The 19994-nt window shown below is 42.2% G+C and overlaps 1 protein-coding gene across 1 annotated transcript in view; it reads right to left on the bottom strand.

Moving 5' to 3' along the window:
* The window catches only part of LAPTM4B (lysosomal protein transmembrane 4 beta), a 90566-nt gene that overhangs the window by 32148 nt on the left and 38424 nt on the right, over positions 1 to 19994 (bottom strand). The window contains exon 5 of the mRNA XM_034763344.1: positions 3127 to 3225. Coding sequence (XP_034619235.1) covers positions 3127 to 3225 — 99 coding nt within the window. The remainder of the gene's footprint in view (positions 1 to 3126; positions 3226 to 19994) is intronic.

The following is a 19994-nucleotide window of genomic DNA, read 5'->3' as shown; positions in this document are numbered from 1 at the left end:
GGGTGGCCAAACACGCCATACCCAGAAAACCACAAAGCAAAGCTGTACTGACTGCCAAAGATTAATACGATCCAGTGGTTTGGTTTTACAAGGTTTCAGTTGTATTTTGACATGGAAAAGGCCTTGATCTGCTGGCCCAAAAATGTCTACATAATTAAAATTTGAATTTAACTTTAATTAAAGTAACTTCCCTGCTTTAGAGAGGCTCTGCGCTCCTCACCTTCCTCCTGCAGTACACCCAGAAATGTCTGTGGGCTAGCAAACTTCGCTATTAGAAATCTTATTAAATCTCTTCCTGCAAGCCCTGTCCCCACCTAGAGTTCCCCTAGGGTACAAAGATACAGAGAACAGTTTCATATCAAGGCACAGGGATGTATACATGTAACTTACAGGAATACTCCCTAGTGCTGAGATCAGCTTATTCTGCAAAATGTGCAAAAATTGGAATATCTTTTCTGCTGCCTCATTTGCAAAAAAAAAAAAGAAAAGAAATCTAGGGCCCAGGCAGCTGAAGAGCACCCAGTGCATTGTCGGAGGAGGGGTTGCCAAGGTGGTTTTCTGCTACCTTTGTGCTCACTTGGTCACCTGGGTCAGTACTACACCAAGCCTGTCCCCCCAGTGGAAGTTAAAGCAGTCTGAATGGTTTTCCCATATGTTCATCATGGCAGCTGGAGACTGCCAGGAAGCTGTGGCCACGCTCCCTAAGCCAGCTGAAGGGAAGTGTGTGTTTTAGGAGCCATGATTCTAGGCCATGAGAGATTCCCTCCATACTCAGACGAGAGTGCCAGCTTTAAATAATAGTGATGTGCAGAGCAACCCAAACACAGGCAAGAATCTGGGCTTGGGTCTTCAAGCAGGAGACAGTGGTATTCTGTTGTAGTACACTCAAATGTCAAAACTAATGTTTAATCATTAATGTATAAATACCAGAACCAGGTGAAACTTTTGGCTGTAACTTTCTTCAGCGAATTGTTTCAATTAAACTGCTCCCACCCCCCACCCCCTCAAAAAAAAAATCAGAAGTTTCATTGTGGCATTTTTGAAATGTCAACTTTAGATGTGAAACTTTTGTTTCCAAATTTATTTCAACTTCATTTAGAAAGTTTTTAAAAAGCTCAGAATCAAAACAAAATGTTTCCTTTCATGTTGAATGGTATGTTTCATTTGACTTTTTTTTTTTTTTTTTCCCAATTTTTCAGACTGCCAGCAAACAGGGGAGGAAAAAAAAAAGTCAGATATTAGCACAGCTCTAATAAATACATCTCTGGTGCTGGATGCCTTCCCTTGGCCAGATGGGAAACTCCTACATTTGGTGGTGTCTAAGACCCCGTCTACACTACAGACTTATATTTGTATAACTACGTTGCTCAGGGATGTGACATTGTTATACCGATCTAACCCTCCATGTAGACAGTCAATGGGAGAGCTTCTTGGGGAGATGGATTAACTACACCAACGGAAGAAGCTCTTCCATTGACATAGAGCACGTTCACTTACATCAGTGTTTCTCAAACTGGGGTCTCCGCTTGTGCAGGGAACGCCCCTGGCGGGCCGGGCTGGTTTGTTTACCTGAACCGTCCGCAGGTCTGGCCCATCGCGGCTCCCACTGGCCGCGGTTCACTGCTCCGGGCCAATGGGAGCTGCTGGAAGTGGCGTAGGCTGAGGGATGTACTGGCCGCCGCTTTCAGCAGCTCCCACTGGCCTGCAGCGGTGAACCGTGGCCAATGGGAGCTGCAATTGGCCGGACCTGCGGACAGGGCAGGTAAACAAACTGGCCCGGTCCGCCAGGGGCTTTCCCTACACAAGCGGCGACCCCACTTTGAGAAACACTGACTTACGTGCTACAATGGCATAGCTGCATCAGTGCGGCTGTGCCAATGCAGCGCTTCAAGTGTCGATTTGCCCTAAAACTGGTTCTTTGGAGAGATTAAACATCTGAAATAGTACATTTCTGGTGAAAACTGAAGGCCAAAAGGACTATTGCTTTGGGGTTGTTGGGTTTTTGCCATATTTGCAAAACACAAATGGCCCCTCATTTAGATTCCTCCTTTAAAATAGTTTGCTTGATACAGGGACCCCCACCCAAATGTAAGAGTGTCATGCTGCCAAATGTTTTTTAAATTACGTATGTTATTTTGTTTTATAGTTCTTACTCTATGAATCACCTTTCCCTCCTGCGATGTTTGCTAGGCTATGGTGCGCCTCTCTCTACTTTTAACAGAAGAACTCCAATTCATGAAAGCACGCAATTTTTTTTTTTTTTTTATGTTCAGTACTTTTCAGTTTCAATACACAAATGTGATACCATCTGTTATGTATATCAAAGTGATAAATAGTGCGATGCATTTGATACTAGGCAACTTTCTTTTCATTAAGCAGGCTCCATAAATCTGCAAAACAACTCTTTTGCAAACAAGCAATTCAAATGAAAATGCCAATGCTGACTGTATTTTAGTATATATTTCCACTATTAGTGAGTCATATATTTTGAGACACATATGCATTAATTATATGTTGCTAGAACAAACATTAAGGAAAGTGAGAGTTTGTAATAATGCCAACTCTAGGGGAATCAGCTAAATATGAGAAGAAAGGGACATTAATTCATCTCAATTGCATTAGTCATTTACACTCTTGGAGCAAATATACACTGGCATGTGACAAGCTAAAACCCAAGGATTTTTTTGTACTATAAATTTCCTAGCATTGTCACTTTTCTATTCAGGCCTGTGATTAATCCTTTCTAAAACCTAAAGGAAATATTTATTAAATGAAATATCAAACACATTTGAGAATGACATGAGCTAATCCTTATAATGTAAGAAAATATCACTAATATCATTTGACTGGACTATATATTTGTCTGATTTATTCACATAGAACAACAACATACTAAGTCACGTGTGGGTATTAATGCACTTCCATATTTTGTTTTTGTTTTTTTAAAAGCTGCTGCAATTATCTACCATCTCCTTCCTTGCTGTCAAATCCATGCTAGTTGTAACTAATGTCCCACTGGTTATTCAGCCTTGTTAAGTCAACAAAATAGTTGTTCTGCAGAGAAAGGGGGAGCGCTATTCCAAACATATTCCATATATAGAAGATGAATTTTATACACATGCTCACCTTGAAAGCCAGAATGATGCTTATGAAGAGTAGAATAATCACAACTAGACAAGTAGGATTTACTGCCATAATCTCTTCCTTGTACGGAAAGTTAGCAGGCTGCAGAAACAAAAACATTATAAATCTCTTGAAAGATTAGGGAGCCATTCCCCAGGCTCTTTAATTAATAATTTATGAGACGGCAGTTAAATCTGATAGCTCTTCTTTGGACCTGTATTTTAGTTTCTGGCACATCTGGATACAATAAGAATTATAACTACAGTAATATCTTCATACTTCAGAAGACAGGACAATTCAATGTAACATGCACATCCTAGTGAAGAGAAAACTGGAGGGCTGTTTTAGGTTTGGGGTTTCTTTGTTTCTTTGGCCTGTTTGCCTTATAACTAACCCAAGGGAGAATGGACAGAACTTTGGGAAATTTGACAGTCTGCCATCACTGGCATTCTCGAAAGTCAGAGCAAGGTTTGCAAAGAATAAATTCTCTCACAGTGATCGCACCTATTGTCCTATGCACAACTCTCCATTCAGTTTGGGCAGGAACAGCTGGTTGGCAACACAACACATGGTCCTGGGGCAAAAGCACAGGCTTAGGAATCAGGAGAACTGAGTGTTATTCCTAGCTCTGTCAGACTTCCTTTGTGACCTGCAAGTTAACTTCTCTAGACCTCAGGGTATGTGTTGACTACTGGCCGGATCGGTGGGCAGCGATTGATCCAGTGGGGATTGATTTATCGCGTCTAGTCTAGACGCAATAAATCGATCCCCGGGCACTCTCCTATTGACTCCTGTACTCCAGCTTGGCGAGAGGCGCAGGCAGAGTTGATGGGGCAGCGGCAGCAGTTGACTCACCGTAGTGAAGACACTGCGGTGAGTAGATCTAAGTACGTCGATTTCAGCTACTTTATTCACGTAGCTGAAGTTGCGTAACTTAGATCGATTCCCCCCCTCCCAGTGTAGACCAGGTTTCAGTTTCCTTATCCATACAACCAGATAATACTCTTCCTACTTCACAGGAAAACTGCTGTTAATGAATAAAATCTTACATCTGAAAGGCACTTTAAGATCATTAGACAAAAGATGTTAAATCTGCTGCATTGTTTTAAAATAAAAAAAAGAGTGGAAATCATCAAAGATCATCAAATTGTTCTGAAGCATTGCAATGTGCAACTTGCAACTGCAGTTGGAGTAAGTCTCTACTTATAAATGAAATAGTTCTTTGCAAAAGAATTTCACTCAGAGGACTTCACTGTAAACCTCCTCTTGTACACAACAGTTTTGAATACCCTTTCTATTTACATTTTAATTAGCCCTGTTCTTCCCCTGAGGCATTAAATGAATCAAACTGTTCTGTCAGTTAATCTGGATTTACACCAGTGTAACTCCTTGTTGTTACTTAGAGCAGAAGTTAGCCCTGTGTCTGAGGAATTTCTCTTTTTTTGTCAGCTGTTTGTGAGAAATTTTCTTTATTTAGAATTTCCATTAAATGTTTTTAATGCTTAAGATCATCAGATGGTACAACAGATTGGAAATAACTACTACATAAATACATTTTCAGCTCCTTGAGAGACGTGTTTTTATTCTTTCCTTGAATTTCATGACTAATATTTTGATCACTTTATTTTCATTATAAAATTTCCTGCTTCTTGCAGAGGTCTAGCTAAATTTAAAATTAATTGCTTCATTGCCTGCAAATGAATTTACTTAACAATATGCTATTTCACACAATATCCTTATCGCAAACACAGTGGAAGTACAGTAGAACCTCATAGTTATGAACACCAGAGTTACAAACTGACTGATCAACCACACACCTTATTTGGAACGGAGAGTACACAATCAGGCTGCAGGGACAAAAAAAGTAGAGAGTACAACACTGTATTAAGCATAAATGACTAAAAAACGTTTAATAAAAGATTTGACAAGGTAAAGAAACTTTCTGTGATTATTTCATTTAAATTAAGTTGGTTAAAACTGGCATTTTTCTTCTCCATAATAAAGTTTCAAAGCTGTATTCAGTTAATGTTCAGTTGTAAACTTTTTAAAGAACAGCCATAATATTTTGTTCAGAGTTACAAATATTTCAGAGTTAGGAACAACCTCCATTCCCGAGGTGTTCGTAACTCTGAGATTCTACTGTAGTTACTCAGAGACCCAAAAGGAGCTAGAAGTGTGTTGATAAGAGACCTGATGAAAAACAAAAACAAAAAAAAAACCCTTAAAAAATGCAGAAACTTAAAAGATTTCATGCCATGGAATGTACTTCATGACTACAGCTGTGGGGTCTTGTACTTTGTTAGATAGTCTACCTTATTGGCTGCTGAAGGCAGACTTATGAACAGTTACAATAAAATTTCCTGAATATAATTTCTTTGCTACTGAACTTTTTTTTTTTTTTTAGTACAACAACTAGAACCAATTTGTAACTGGAATGAAGACTCAGACTGACACTTCTGTCATGTTAGACTCTCTGATATCAGAGAACCTCTGTCACAGTTCTGAGATTGGATATGTGTCAAGCCCGTATTTTGTTCAAACCCAAATGGCATATTTCCAGATTTCAACTGTGCTGGAATTTGTTCCTCTGAGGGAAAGAGAGAGGGTGGGGAGGTGGGAAAAAGGAAACGACCAATAAAGTTCCTACTTGTTTAAAGAGCAGGAACATCTGCTAGAGCCATGAACCGTTAGCTAGCCAAATTCAACAGCAGCAGGTGCTATTCATCAGGTCCAGGCTTGTCTTTAAGTGTCAGTCAACAGAAATTTCAGATTCTATGGAAATAACAGAGCAAGCTACAATAAGCATCAATAAGTATAAAATAGGTGACTTTTTGAAGAATTGAATCTAATGGGAATTCTACAGAATGACAGTCAGGATAATTTCTTCTCAGATGACATTTTCCCCACTGTTTTGACTATAAAGCCTCAGGATGGACTTCCGTAGGTCTCCTTCCATGTGGGCTATGCCTCATTCAGGTAAATTTGAGCTCTACGGCAGCAGTACTGTGCAATCAGAGCTTTTTCAACACTTCCCGATTAGTGTGAAAGCTCAAGCCATGCCCCCACTTGGTAGTCCCACATATTCCCTATGACCAAGAGGCTATTTGAAGGCTAACCAAGAGCACAAGATCAACATGTCAACCTGGGAGAAAGAAATATTGTGTTGCAACAAGACTGAAGATAGCACCAAGGTCTCCATGTATGAAAGGTAGGTATGGGGAGAGATTATTTGTATGTTGAAGGGCATTATTCTCAGCTAGAATCATGACTCTGATGAGGCATGTTATACAGGTGATACGGTTAAAGACTGAATTAATATGTGAAATAAGACCAGAGGGCCATATTTTAATGCACAGTAATGAGATAGAAAGCAGAAACATGATGAGACAAAGAAATTCAGGTTATCAATTTGACGAATGTTAGCTTTCCTGTTGTCCAAACTGGGATTTCACCATTGCCAGTTCCTTATCGGCACACAGTTTACACCACCACAGTGTGATTTGCACTGTTAGGGTAAGCTATACATATACAATATATATCCACACTAGGGCTTTCTAGTGTTGCAGCTATAGCAGTAACTGAAAATCCAGTACAGAAAAGGCCTGGGAGACAAATTTCAGAACAAGAGCTTGGTGGGTGCACAACTGATGGGGTAGAACTCAGGGGGGAAAAAATGTGAAATGTCATACAAGGTTTGACTTGTCTGTGGCAAAAATTAGTTCACGAGTTTGCAGCTGGATATTCTATTTGTGCATTAATTAAAATGTGGCCTGTGCAGAAGATTTCCTGGACAGACGTCAGGATATGCTTCTACGGGCACAACATTCTGAAGAATCAGAGCAGGCTGCGCAGTGGGGACAGAAGGACGGTGAAGAAATTTGGCAGCATGTGACCTCCAGAAGAAGAAGGAGGAGCGTCCATGTACCAGCAATGCAGATACTGGTGAGCAACTGTTTTCATGTTCTCTCCACAGGTACAAATGCGGAGAGTGGACTAGATGATACATCTGAGGGAAGGGAGCAGAAGGGGACTCCACCGATTGGAAGGCATGAAATGCACTGTCCTAGGGATGGGGGTTCCTCAACCACCGCTCCCAAGAGAAGGAGGCAGGTGGTGGTCGGGGACTATCTCCTCAGGGGGACTGAGTCATCTGTCTGCCATCCCGACCGGGAAAACCGAGAAGTGTGCTGCTTGCCAGGAGCTAGGATTCACGATGTGACAGAGACTGCCGAGACTCATCAAGCCCTCAGATCGCTACCCCTTTCTGCTTCTCCACGTGGGCACCAATGATACTGACAAGAATGACCTTGAGCGGATCACTGCAGACTACGTGGCTCTGGGAAAAAGGATAAAGGAGTTTGAGGCGCAAATGGTGTTCTCGTCCATCCTCCTTATGGAAGGAAAAGGCCCGGGTAGAGACCGTCGAATCGTGGAAGTCAATGAATGGCTACACAGGTGGTGTCGGAGAGAAGGCTTTGGATTCTTTGACCATGGGATGGTGTTCCAAGAAGGAATGCTAGGCAGAGACGGGCTCCACTTAACGAAGAGAGGGAAGAGTATCTTCGCAAGCAGGTTGGCTAATCTAGTGAAGAGGGCTTTAAACTAGGTTCACTGGGGAAGGAGATCAAAGCGCCGAGGTAAGTGGGATGCTGGGAGGAAGCACAAGCAGGAGAGCACAAGAGGGGAGGACCCCTGCCTCATACTGAGAAAGCAGGACGATCAGCAAGTTAACTTAAGTGCCTATACACAAATGCAAGAAGCCTGAGAAACAAGCTGGGAGAACTAGAAGTCCTGGCACACTCAAGGAATTATGATGTGATTGGAATAACAGAGACCTGGTGGAATAACTGTTCAGGAAGGTCAGGCAGGACAGAAAAGGTGGAGGAGATGCATTGTATGTAAGAGAGCAGTGTGACTGCTCAGAGCTCCAGTATGACACTGCAGAAAAAACTGAGAATCTCTGGATTAAGTTTAGAAGTGTGAGCAACAAGGGTGATGTCGTGGTGGGAGTCTGCTATAGACCACCAGACCAGGAGGATGAGGTGGACAAGGCTTTCTTCCGGCAACTAACAAGTTACTAGATTACAGTCCCTGGTTCTCATGGGGGACTTCAATCACCCCAATATCTGCTGGGTGGGCAATACAGCGGTGCATAGACAATCCAGGAAGTTTTTGGAAAGTGTAGGGGACAATTTCCTGGTGCAAGTGCTGGAGGAACCAGCTAGGGGCAGAGCTCTTCTTGACCTGCTGCTCACAAACAAGGAAGAATTAGTAGGGGAAGCAAAAGTGGATGGGAACCTGGGAGACAGTGGGTCAAGTTCAGGATCCTGACACAAGGAAGAAAGGAGAGCAGCAGAATACGGACCCTGGGCTTCAGAAAAGCAGACTTTGACTCTCTGAGGGAACTGATGGGCAGGATCTCCTGGGAGAATAACATGAGGGGGAAAGGAATCCTGGAGAGCTGGCTGTATTTTAAAGAATCCTTATTGAGGTGGCAGGAACAAACCATCCCGATGTGTAGAAAGAATAGTAAATATGGCAGGTGACCAGCTTGGCTTGACAGTGAAATCCTTGCTAATCTTAAACACAAAAAAGAAGCTTACAAGAAGTGGAAGATTGGACAAATGACCAGGGAGGGGTATAAAAATATTTGCACAGGCTTGCAGGAGTGAAATCAGGAAGGCCAAAATCACACTTGGAGTTGCAGCTAGCAAGAGATGTTAAGAGTAACAAGAAGGGTTTCTTCAGGTATGTTGTTAGGAACAAGAAGAAAGTCAAGGAAAGTGTGGGCCCCTTACTGAATAGGAAGGCAACCTAGTGACAGAGGATGTGGAAAAAGCTAACATACTCAATACTTTTTTTGCCTCTGTCTTCACGAACAAGGTCAGCTCCCAGACTACTGCATGGGGCAGCACAGCAAGGGGAGGAGGTGACCAGCCCTCCGTGGAGAAAGAGGTTCAGAACTATTTAGAAAAGCTGGACGAGCACAAGTCCATAGGGCCGGATGCGCCGCATCTGAGGGTGCTAAAGCAGTTAGCAGATATAATTGCAGAGCCATTGGCCATTATCTTTAAAACTCATGGTGATCGGGGGAGGTCCCGGATGACTGGAAAAAGGCTAATGTAGTGCTCATCTTTAGAAAAGGGAAGGAGGAGGATCCGGGGAACTACAAGCTAGTCAGCCTTACCTCAGTCCCTGGAAAAATCATGGAGCAGGTCCTCAAGGAATCAATTCTGATGCACTTAGAGGAGAAGAAAGTGATCAGGAACAATCAGCCTGGGTTTACCAAGGACAAGTGATGCCTGGCTAACCTAATTGACTTCTATGATGAGATAACTGGCTCTGTGGATGAGGGGAAAGCAGTGGACGTGTTATTCCTTGACTTTAGCAAAGCTTTTGATATGGTCTCCCACAGTATACTTGCCAGCAACTTAAAGAAGTATGGGCTGGATGAATGGACTATAAAGATGGATAGAAAGCTGGCTAGGTCATCGGGCTCAACGGGTAGTGATCAATGGCTCTATGGCTAGTTGGCAGCTGGTATCAAGTGGAGTGCCCCAAGGGTCGGTCCTGGGGCCAGTTTTGTTCAATATCTTCATTAATGATCTGGAGGATGGCGTGGACTGCACCCTCAGCAAGTTTGCAGATGACACTAAACTGGGAGGAGTGGTAGATACGCTGGAGGGTAGGGATAGGATACAGAGGGACCTAGACAAATTAGAGGATTGGGCCAAAAGAAACCTGATGAGGTTCAACAAGGACAAGTGCAGAGTCCTGCACTTAGGATAGAAGAATCCCATGCACTGCTACAGACTAGGGACTGAGTGGCTAGACAGCAGTTCTGCAGAAAAGGACCTAGGGGTTACAGTGGACGAGAAGCTGGATATGAGTCAACAGTGTGCCCTTGTTGCCAAGAAGGCTAACAGCATTTTGGGTTGTATAAGTAGGAGCATTGCCAACAGATTGAGGGACATGATCATTCCCCTCTATTCGACATTGGTGAGGTCTCATCTGGAGTACTGTGTCCAGTTTTGGGCCCCACACTACAAGAAGGATGTGGAAAAATTGGAAAGAGTCCAGCGGAGGGCAACAAAAATGATTAGCGGGCTGGAGCACATGACTTATGAGGAGAGGCTGAGGGAACTGGGATTGTTTAGTCTGCAGAAGAGAAGAATGAGGGGGGATTTGATAGCTGCTTTCAACTACCTGAAAGGGGGTTCCAAAGAGGATGGATCTAGACTGTTCTCAGTGGTACCAGATGACAGAACAAGGAGTAACAGTCTCAAGTTGCTGTGAGGGAGGTTTAGGTTGGATATTAGGAAAAACTTTTTCACTAGGAGGGTGGTGAAGCACTGGAATGGGTTACCTAGGGAGGTGGTTGGAATCTCCTTCCTTAGAGGTTTTTAAGGTCAGGCTTGACAAAGCCTTGGCTGGGATGATTTAGTTGGGGATTGGTCCTGCTTTGAGCAGGGGGTTGTACTAAGGTCCCTGGTATCCCCCTCTCTGCCATTACCTGTGGACAGTGCTTGCTTTTTAGGTTGCATTCAGTCTGACAAATATTCTGAGCCTGATTCTCATTTATAGTAAGGCCTCTCTCATAACTGCTCTGGCAGTATAAAGGGTGACCTTAATGTGGCAGTGAATTCATGCTCACTTTAATGTCCCTTTACACAGCCAGAGCAGAGAACAGGTACTTTAATATAAATCAGAATTAGATTGTCTGTCATATTCCTGCACAGGGAAGCGGCGCGGGCCAAGGGATGTGCTGACCACCACTTCCCACCGCCCCCATTGGCTTGGAGCAGCGAACCGCGGCCAGTGGGAGGCACGATCAGCCGAGCCTGCGGACGCGGCAGGTAAACAAACCGGCCCGCCAAAGTGCTTACCCTGGCAAGCTGCGTGCCAAAGGTTGCCGATCCCTGATATATAGACTGCATACAGAGCTTGCTTCTGAGTAAGATACCACATGTGTTCATCTTAAAATCCTTAATCACTGCCAGGTATGACTCAGGTTAGTTTAAATAAGGTATTTTTACACACACTGCCACCTAGTGGCTGAACAGTAGAATACAGTTTAGCATTGCATCACATCTCCGCCTAAGTTTTACATCCCTACTATTTATGCTTTCATGCTCTTTGTCTGTTAAGTGTCTCGGAATTGTACTAGCTTTCTAATTATATGACTTGAACACATAACAACTTGGGCAGAAAGAGGCAGGAGTAAGGGTTTGGTGGAAGAGGTGGAGTGGGGGAAGGGCCGGGGTTGAGCCCGCCCAGGCAAAGGAAAAAAGCCAGCACCTATGTGACGGACTATATCCAGTAGCTTCTGCTGATGTTGATCTCTAACTCAGAAGGGCAAAGAAGGGCACTAGTTTGCTTTTGACACCATGTCATGTTCCTCTACCAGATATGGACTGGCTACAGAGCTTGTTTCGGAGTGACGTACACACCAGATGTGTGCATAATAAAATGCTTTAATACAGTGGTTCTCAAACTTTTGTAATGGGGACCCCTTTCACACAGCAAGTCTGAGTGTGACCCCCCCTTATAAATGAAAAACACTTTAAAAATATTTAACACTATTATAAATACTGGAGGGGAGCAGTGTTTGGGGTGGAGACTAACAGCTTGTGACCCCCCCATGTAATAACCTCATGACCCCCTGAGGGGTCACAATCCCCAGTTTGAGAACCCCTGCTTTAATACATAGACAAGGTAGTTTACAGTGCCTCCTAGTGGCTGAACAGTATATTACAGTTTTAGCATTCTGCTACACTGTCTGTAGCCACATGGGAGCTGGGCTGAACAATTTCCCCATAATATTGGTTTCCCAATCACTTTGAGTCCCCTTGGCCTGCCACCACCAAAAGCATTTCTGCAGTTTGAACTCATAGTGGATTGCCTTGGGAGAAGCAGCAACCTGCTCTCTGCAGTCCACTCTCCATTTCTAAAGCACCTTTGTAGTGCCCATGTGTCATACAAGGATATAAACCCAGTAAGAACAACATCTCCGTCCTGCTCTTGGTCTAATCATTGGCTGCTTCCTGAACACAGCTAGATTTTTTCCTGCTCTGGCTCTGTGGGGTATGCTGTGGTAAAGCGGTGAGTGACCTGAAAATGGGAAGAACTGGATACTTCCTGATCTCCTCTGAGAGCTTTGGTCTGCGGTTGAGGAGACTTTACCTCTGGTTACCTCAGGTTTATATTGGGGCTCTGTTAAACCTAGTATGCTAGGCAATTATTGTCTTTGCGGTGCCAGAAGGAGAGACGGTGAGATAGCAGTGGTCTATCCTATGGGCTATATAAACTGAAATCAGGACTTTGAAGATGATCAGGGTATCAGTGCAAATAGCAGATTACTGGCGTACTGTGCTCTTCTGAGCACTCCCACAAAGCATACAGGCACAGCAATAGGATTTTGAAAGTAACTCCACTCTAGTTGATAACATTGTCTGCTCTTTGCAAGGGAGAACATGGACCAGTTTTTAGCTGATGGACCTGCTGGCAAAATATTGATGCAATTATTTAGAGAAAGATACAAAGTCTTTAAAACAGGTTCAGGCTCAAACATTACATTGTGTTGTTAACGGTAGGTATTATCAATGGGAAATGCGGATTTGTAGTTGCACCTAATTCTGTGAGTAGTTTCACAGAAATTAACTGGAGTACTTGCTTAGTAAAGTTCAGTGTACGTAAGGCTCGCAGATTTGTGCCCAAACAAGATTATTTAATTCATTCAATTTGACCATGCAGAAGCAAAAGGGAGAGGTGAAGGTCACTTTATCGAAGGTTTCTGATCTCCTTCATATTTTTACTAGACAGATTTTGTATTTTTTTTTTTAGCATTATGGTTAGACTAAAATGGTAAGTAATACCTTTGTCTCCTGGAGGTGAGAGAGAGAGTCATGCTGCAGAGTGTGACCCCTCAAGATAAATGATAAATAAGCCCTGAAGGGATCTTAGCCAGGTTCCTTTGGCCAAAAGCCTGGGTAGACCTCAGGGTTGGAAGAGGGTGAAGGATTAGACCAGTGATTCTCAAACTTTTGTAGTGGTGACCCCTTTCACATAGCTAGCCTCTGAGTGCGACCTTCCCCCCTCCACCCCCCACATATAAATTAAAAACACTTTTAAAATATATTTAACACCATTATCAATTCTGGATGCAAAGCAGGGTTTGGGGTTGAGGCTGACAGCTCGTGACCCCCCCACACCATGTAATAACTGCATGACCCCCAGTTTGAGGACCCCTGGATTAGATTTTGTGTATTTACTTCTAGGCATCTTTATGGCGTTTATCACTGTGGTATCATTGTAAATGTGGGGAGTGATGCTGCTAGGAACACAACTCTTTCAGGGAGATGGACAACCCTCAGGAGAAAGCCTGACCCTAAGAACCAGCCCCTCGATGCCAACTGGCAAAGGGTTTCCAAGAATATCCTGACTCTGGTATGTACATTCTGGTTCACCAAAGAATGCCACGTGAGGTCTTAAATGAAAGCCAGAATCACCCTGGTCATTAGTATTGCTGTGAAACGTAGGGACAGATACTATATAAGAAGTTGCGTATTTATACTGAAAATATGCTCCTGAAGATTTTATCAAGGCAGACTGAACAAACAGGCTTTCTATTAGACAAAAGATGTTCTTTTCACCTGCCTCTCGGTCAACATGTAAATAAGCAGTGGAAGACAACACAATGGAAGCCCCATGTACATACAAACTCAAACTGGTGGATGTGAAATCAACAGGGAGGCAGCACACTGGAGAGGGGGTTATCTTGACCAAGGTAGAGACCATGAACTTTGGGGGATATAAGGAAAAACCAAGGAAAACACTCCTTTATCCTTCACCTGGGCAGTAGTTGGGCAGTGCAATTACAGCTATGAAAATGGGATCACAACCAGGCTTGGTTGAAACGACGCAAAGGACATTTGGGGTGAGAAACTTCTTTAGGCAGGAGGTTACCTGTTAAATTTAATCTCTAGAAAGCATGTTATGCTTTTGTTTTATATGTAACATTTTGTTTCCATTAACTTGAATCTTTGTAATAAACTTATCCTTGTTTTCAGTATCAACAGATAAGTGCTGTGATATTAAGCTAGGAGCTGATCCTGACCACTGGCAGCAGAACTGGTATTTCTGTCAGTGTTCAGGGGATAAGGGGTTGGATATCACAGGGGAATATTTCAAAGGGCTTGGGGATTAGGCTGCACCTGTTTTTTAACCTGCAAGGCGAAGCAAGAGCTAGCATAGCCCAGAGGAGAGTGCTTGGGTGGCTAATACGCTGGTGGTGTCAGGGATCTGACACCCAGTTAAGCACAAGCAAGTCTCCCTCTTATCAGAGGCAGGGGAGAGATAACCAGGTGACTCTCAGTTCTGGGTACCTTAAGAACTGTCTCTCAAGATAACTTATAAATAAGCCTTGAATTGAGCTTGGCCAGATCCCTTTGGCCAAAGCCTGGGAAAACCTCCGGGTGGAAGAAGGGGGTGAAGGACTAGGGTTTGTGTATTTACTTCTAGGCATTTTTATGGCACTTGTCACTGTGTTGTCACTGTAAAGGGGTGGGGGAGTGATGCTGTGTGGAACACAGCTCTTTCAGGGACAATCCTTGAAGAGACTTTAGTAATAGACATCTGGAAAAATGTACACATCTGCTAATAGAATTTTTTGGCAGTAACCAAAGACATTATTAAAACAGCATTCCTAATTCTCTGCTGCCTGTGGTCACTGGTAGGTCAAAAACCAGCCCATCTGAGTTCACCTCTTCTCTTTGCTTCTGTCAGAACATGCAGGATTGTTAAATCTGCTTGCTTTGGGCATAGATCTGCCAGCCTTAGGCACATTGAATTGGACTTTACTATATAATTTCTCCAAATAATTTCCGTGGAACTATGCATGGAATAAGGCACCATTCAACATAGGAGATGACAGAAGTAGGCCTTTTGTTAACATCACCATGTATCTGAAACGTGACATTGTTTCCACATGCACTATGCAATTTTCTGATGTCAGCCTGCACTGAATGTTGCTTTTTAGCAGTTTGGGTACCTTTGGAAGCCGGTTGTCATTCATGTGTACTTGCACACAAATATATCCTTTTAAAATGTTCCATAAATTGCAAGAGCATCACAGCACAAAGAATTATGTAAAATAAGCAGTTACTCTAACCACAAATCTGATGGTTGAAATGTTCTATGGTGGTTGTCAGCCCTAAACCGATAGTTCTAACCTACATTAGACTCCCTGATCTTTAGCACTGTAACTATTTAATAGAGACTGTTTAATTCATATTAAATTTGTACTTGTATTGCACTTTTAAAACAAACCGCACCCTATTTATTTTAATAGTAATTATTTAAAGTAGTTTGACCTAAAGCATACTCTTTTTCTTTATCGTCACTAAAGCTTTGATACATGTACTTTCTAAAACCTTAAAATTAAACTCTTACTCTTCTGTCGTCTCGTACAGTATATGTAATGAATTAAGCCACAGGCATGAAAACGTGCTCCGAAAACAACATATGCAAGCTTGGTTTTTACTAATGTATAGAAATGGTAAAGCTCATCAGCTAATTTAATGGTACATTTCAAATCAAGTGTGTTAAATAGCTTTACTGTGTATCTGATTGGTGTTGCTTTGTGATACTTCAGTTAAGGCTGTCAGCTTTTATTATAAATCCTTACAGGAACGTCCTATAGGATATAATAGGGATGAAACCAATAAATAGAAATTACTCTTAAAAACCTTTAAATCAGCCTATAGAATTCTAAAGTAGGGATGTAATTATCTATTGAATTCATAGCACGACTTTAAAAAACCCTATAAAACAGCTGGTTGTTTTCTGTTAAATTCTAATGGACTTTTATACTTCAAGGTTTATAGCTGTTCAATAAGAATTCACTCCATATTTAAACATGGAGTTCTTGAGTTATAAAATTGGGGGCAAATATAAAAATTTGGCTATGCAAGGGATTTGGGGGATATGGGAGGGAGGTTGTTGCACCTGTAGTTTATAAAATAAATTTTAAGCCATTAGTTCTTAAAATACGTTTATCACCTAACTTCTTCATCTTTAAAGTGAGTACTGCTTACACATGCCAAAGCTGAGTTTATTATTATAACTATTATTTATACGGAACTATCAATGCCCAACATGCTATATAAATAAAACATTCATTATGCTTTTAACATGCAAACACTTATCATAGAATATCAGGGTTAATACCACAAACCAGCTACAAACTTTGAACCTCATCTGAGGGGAGTGGCAATTTGGAGCCCTAAGAACCTCACAAGAGTGGGCCCTGTGCACCTGCAGGTTCCAAACCTTTCAATTCACCAGAGCAATACAAGCAGAGGTACAGCCACTGAATGTAGTCTATTGGACTGCATGACAGCTTGATTCAAAAATGATGTGGCATTATGTTTTTTTATCCTATCATTTTTATCTATAGCCAGACCTGTAGCCAGTCAAGCAAGAGAGAGGACGTTCTTGTGGCTGGGAGGTGGAGGAAAGGTAGGAATTGCCACACTGTATAACACCCATCCTCCATCTAGTCCAGTACTGTCTCTCCAAAAGCAGCACTAGATGCTTCAGGAGGGGAGGGAGTCTGAAGATTCTCTCAAAAAAAATTTTTTTTTTAAATATTAGTGTCATTTTCAGGAATGTAGACAAAAATCCTTTTGCAACTAAAATGTGATGAAAACAGCAAAAGCACAAGTATGTTCCCCCTGCTAGTTTTCTGGAATTCTGTAAGAGAATAATTTGCCAGCATAGCAAATTATCTCTCTAATACTACTAAGCCAGCACCAAGACCATAGGGGTTCCCTTGCATTTCACCCAGACATGCACAAAAACAGATATGAAAATATTCAGAGAGACAAAAATCAACACTGTAATAAAAAACACAGATTAAACAGGCTATTCTATGCCCCTTCTCCTAACCATGTTTGCCAAGCCCTCTCAATCCACAAAAATCACATCCCCGGATACATAATTTTAAAAGACAAACATATTGCATGTACAGGCATTGTTTGTAACACTTTGGCATCCAGTTTTCTGTAAAATAACCTACACAATTAATAGCTTTGTCTCTCTTAAATCAAAGAGAGGGAGAACAGATAGAAGTTCTCTTTCTTTCTCTCTTTGACAGTCTTTTTTCTCGATCATTACGTCTATCTCCAGGTACTTCCCCTCCATTACATCTGTGATTTGGATTATTTTTTCCTCTATCATAGATGCACTGACTTCAATTTTTCCAAGCTGAATCTTATTTTGTTATTTCCCACCCACGTTTGTAATCTATTTGTCTTTTGACTTATTCCTCTGCCTTCACTTCCAAGTGTAATTTCATCTGTGAATTTCTTTAGAATGGCCTGTTTACTCCTGCATCCTGATCACTACAGAGGATATTTAGGAGAGCAAGATTCCTGCGATACCCCACTCTCATTGACACGACACACTAGTGTTTATCATTACTCTGCCTGCTGCTTCTCATTACTCTTTATTTACAGTTCTCTAGCTAGTTTTCCATCTACATGACAGAATTCATATCCAAGCCAATTTGAATTAAATTTTTCCAGGAAAACTTTGTGAGACAGATGCAAACTAAGATTCCACTCTGTGCTCTGTAACTCTGTCTCAACCCTGACCTGGAAGGGGCCAACTCTTGGGGTGAAGATAGGTCAGCCCATTCAAGGCTTGTCTTCACAAGAAAACAGTGTGTTTGAAAAGCAAATTGGCTCATCTGATGCTGGCTGATTGGCTGTCTTGCATAGATCAGAGCAAATAGTATTCAGACAGTTAAACTTTGCTATAACATTTTCTTGTAACAACAAGCCCTCTGCCCCTGGACTTTCTCCTGAGACACCTAACAATGAAGTTGCCAAATGGAATAGTTGCTTTTTGTGATGCAAACTCTTGCCAACTAGAATCTGGGCTGAAACCACCAAGTCCGTTCACACAGACAACCAAATAGTCATGAAATAATGATAACTGAACTGGGCTGATTTCAACCAATGATTCTGAATCCAGTATCAATCCTCTAATCATCTGTTTCTCTCAATATACTCCTTCTCCAACATAAAATAATGCTAATGATGTTTAGGAACATAATGACAAGGTGCCCCTTCCAGTCCTGTAACCTTTTGGTGGCTAGAGCTTACTTCACCGCGCTTCTCCTAGAGCAGGGGTTCTCAAACTGGGGGTCGGGACCCCTCAGGGGGTCACGAGGTTATTACATGGAGGGGGGGGTCGGAAGCTGTTAGCCTCCACCCCAAACCCAGCTTTGCCTCCAGCATTTATAATGGTGTTAAATATATAAAAAAGTGTTTTTAATTTATAAGGAGGGGGTGCAGTCAGAGGCTTGCTATGTGAAAGAGGTCACCAGTACAAAAGTTTGAGAACCACTGTCCCAGTGCTTAAACACAACTCCTATAGAAAAGCACACAGTGACTCAAAATACAGCAATTGAGGGTTTTCAGCAAAGACTGTACAAGAACAAAAAGGAATGAACTTAAGAATTAAGTACCAACTTTATAAGATCTTATAATGCTAAATAAATAAATAAATAATAGAGGCTTAATTTCTACTACATAACCAGGCTACTTGATCATCCACAAACATTAAATTTATGTATAACTGTGAAGATAAACAAACACAGTAAATCTAAAGGGGTTAATCCACACAAACACAGTGAGAAGTAACTCAGAGTTCCAAAAGCTTAGATTGAGTCCCCCCCAAATTAGTCTTTATTCACCAACTCTATACAGTCTGCTGAGTCAAAAGCAGTGCAACAATATCTTCTCTCCTCTTGCTTGCAGAAACCCCCAAATGGAATTCATGCAGACTTTTTCTCCTCGTCTGCTGGACTGTGGAATCACTCAATGAAGTTGGTTCTAGCCCCCCCCCCCCCTCCCAGCGCCAGCCCCCCCCCCAGCGCCACGCCGCGCCAGCCCCCACCCAATAAATAAATTAATAAAAACCTGAGCGCCGCCCCGGCCCAAGGTGCCGCCCCAAGCACATGCTTGGTCGGCTGGTGCCTGGAGCTGGCCCTGAACCCACGAATCAGTATTAAGTATATAAATGAAAAGCCCTGTTACAAGAAAAATACAAAACTGAGACTAGCAAAATATAGATTACTCTGTTCCCATCATCATAGTTAAATAAATAAATTAATTAATTTAAAAAAAAGTTGGTGAACTATATCGGTGAAAACAATTTAACTAAGACAATTTGGATAAAATCAAACTACATTCCAGGTATACAATTAAAATGGAAGAAGTTAGAGGAAATTGTGAGGGAAAATTTTCTATAACACTGCCAGTGCTTCTTTGCGTTGGAAAGTTAACCAACAGCTGCAAAATGATTCAAAGTTAGAGAAAACAACCTGCTTTGCTTCTCCCAACCCACGCAGGTCACATGTCCTTTTATAAAGCAGCTGCCCTGGAGTCTAGGAGTCCAGCTATAGGGAACCTATTGAGCATGCCCAAAACCACCATGCCCTCCAGAAACTTCTGGGTGAGGAATGATAATTGTGCATCAGCCTAACAATGACCCAGACACCACTCATTCCTCTCGCCCCCTTCTCTCTCTCTAGATCTCTTACAGAGATATCTCCCTATTTGGCTTCTGGCTTCCGTCATCAAATTCAGTTCCCTGCTATTGCAGGCAACCTTGCCTTTTAATCATGTTCACACTTATATAGCCATGCAAAACTTCAAGACAGTATACAAATATTTTAACTAATTAGTCCTTCCAACATTCTTGTGAGGTAATTAAATGAGCAGAGGCAGTGCTAGCCCACTGGGGTCCTACCAAGGAATATTTTGCCCCCCCTGGGCCCCCCCAACACATAATAAAAAGTGAAT

The sequence above is a fragment of the Trachemys scripta genome, chromosome 2 (genome assembly GCF_013100865.1).
Source record: "Trachemys scripta elegans isolate TJP31775 chromosome 2, CAS_Tse_1.0, whole genome shotgun sequence".
Classification (NCBI taxonomy): Eukaryota; Metazoa; Chordata; order Testudines; family Emydidae; genus Trachemys; species Trachemys scripta.
Note: the sequence above shows the minus strand (reverse complement) of the source record. Positions and strands in the feature narration are given on the sequence as shown.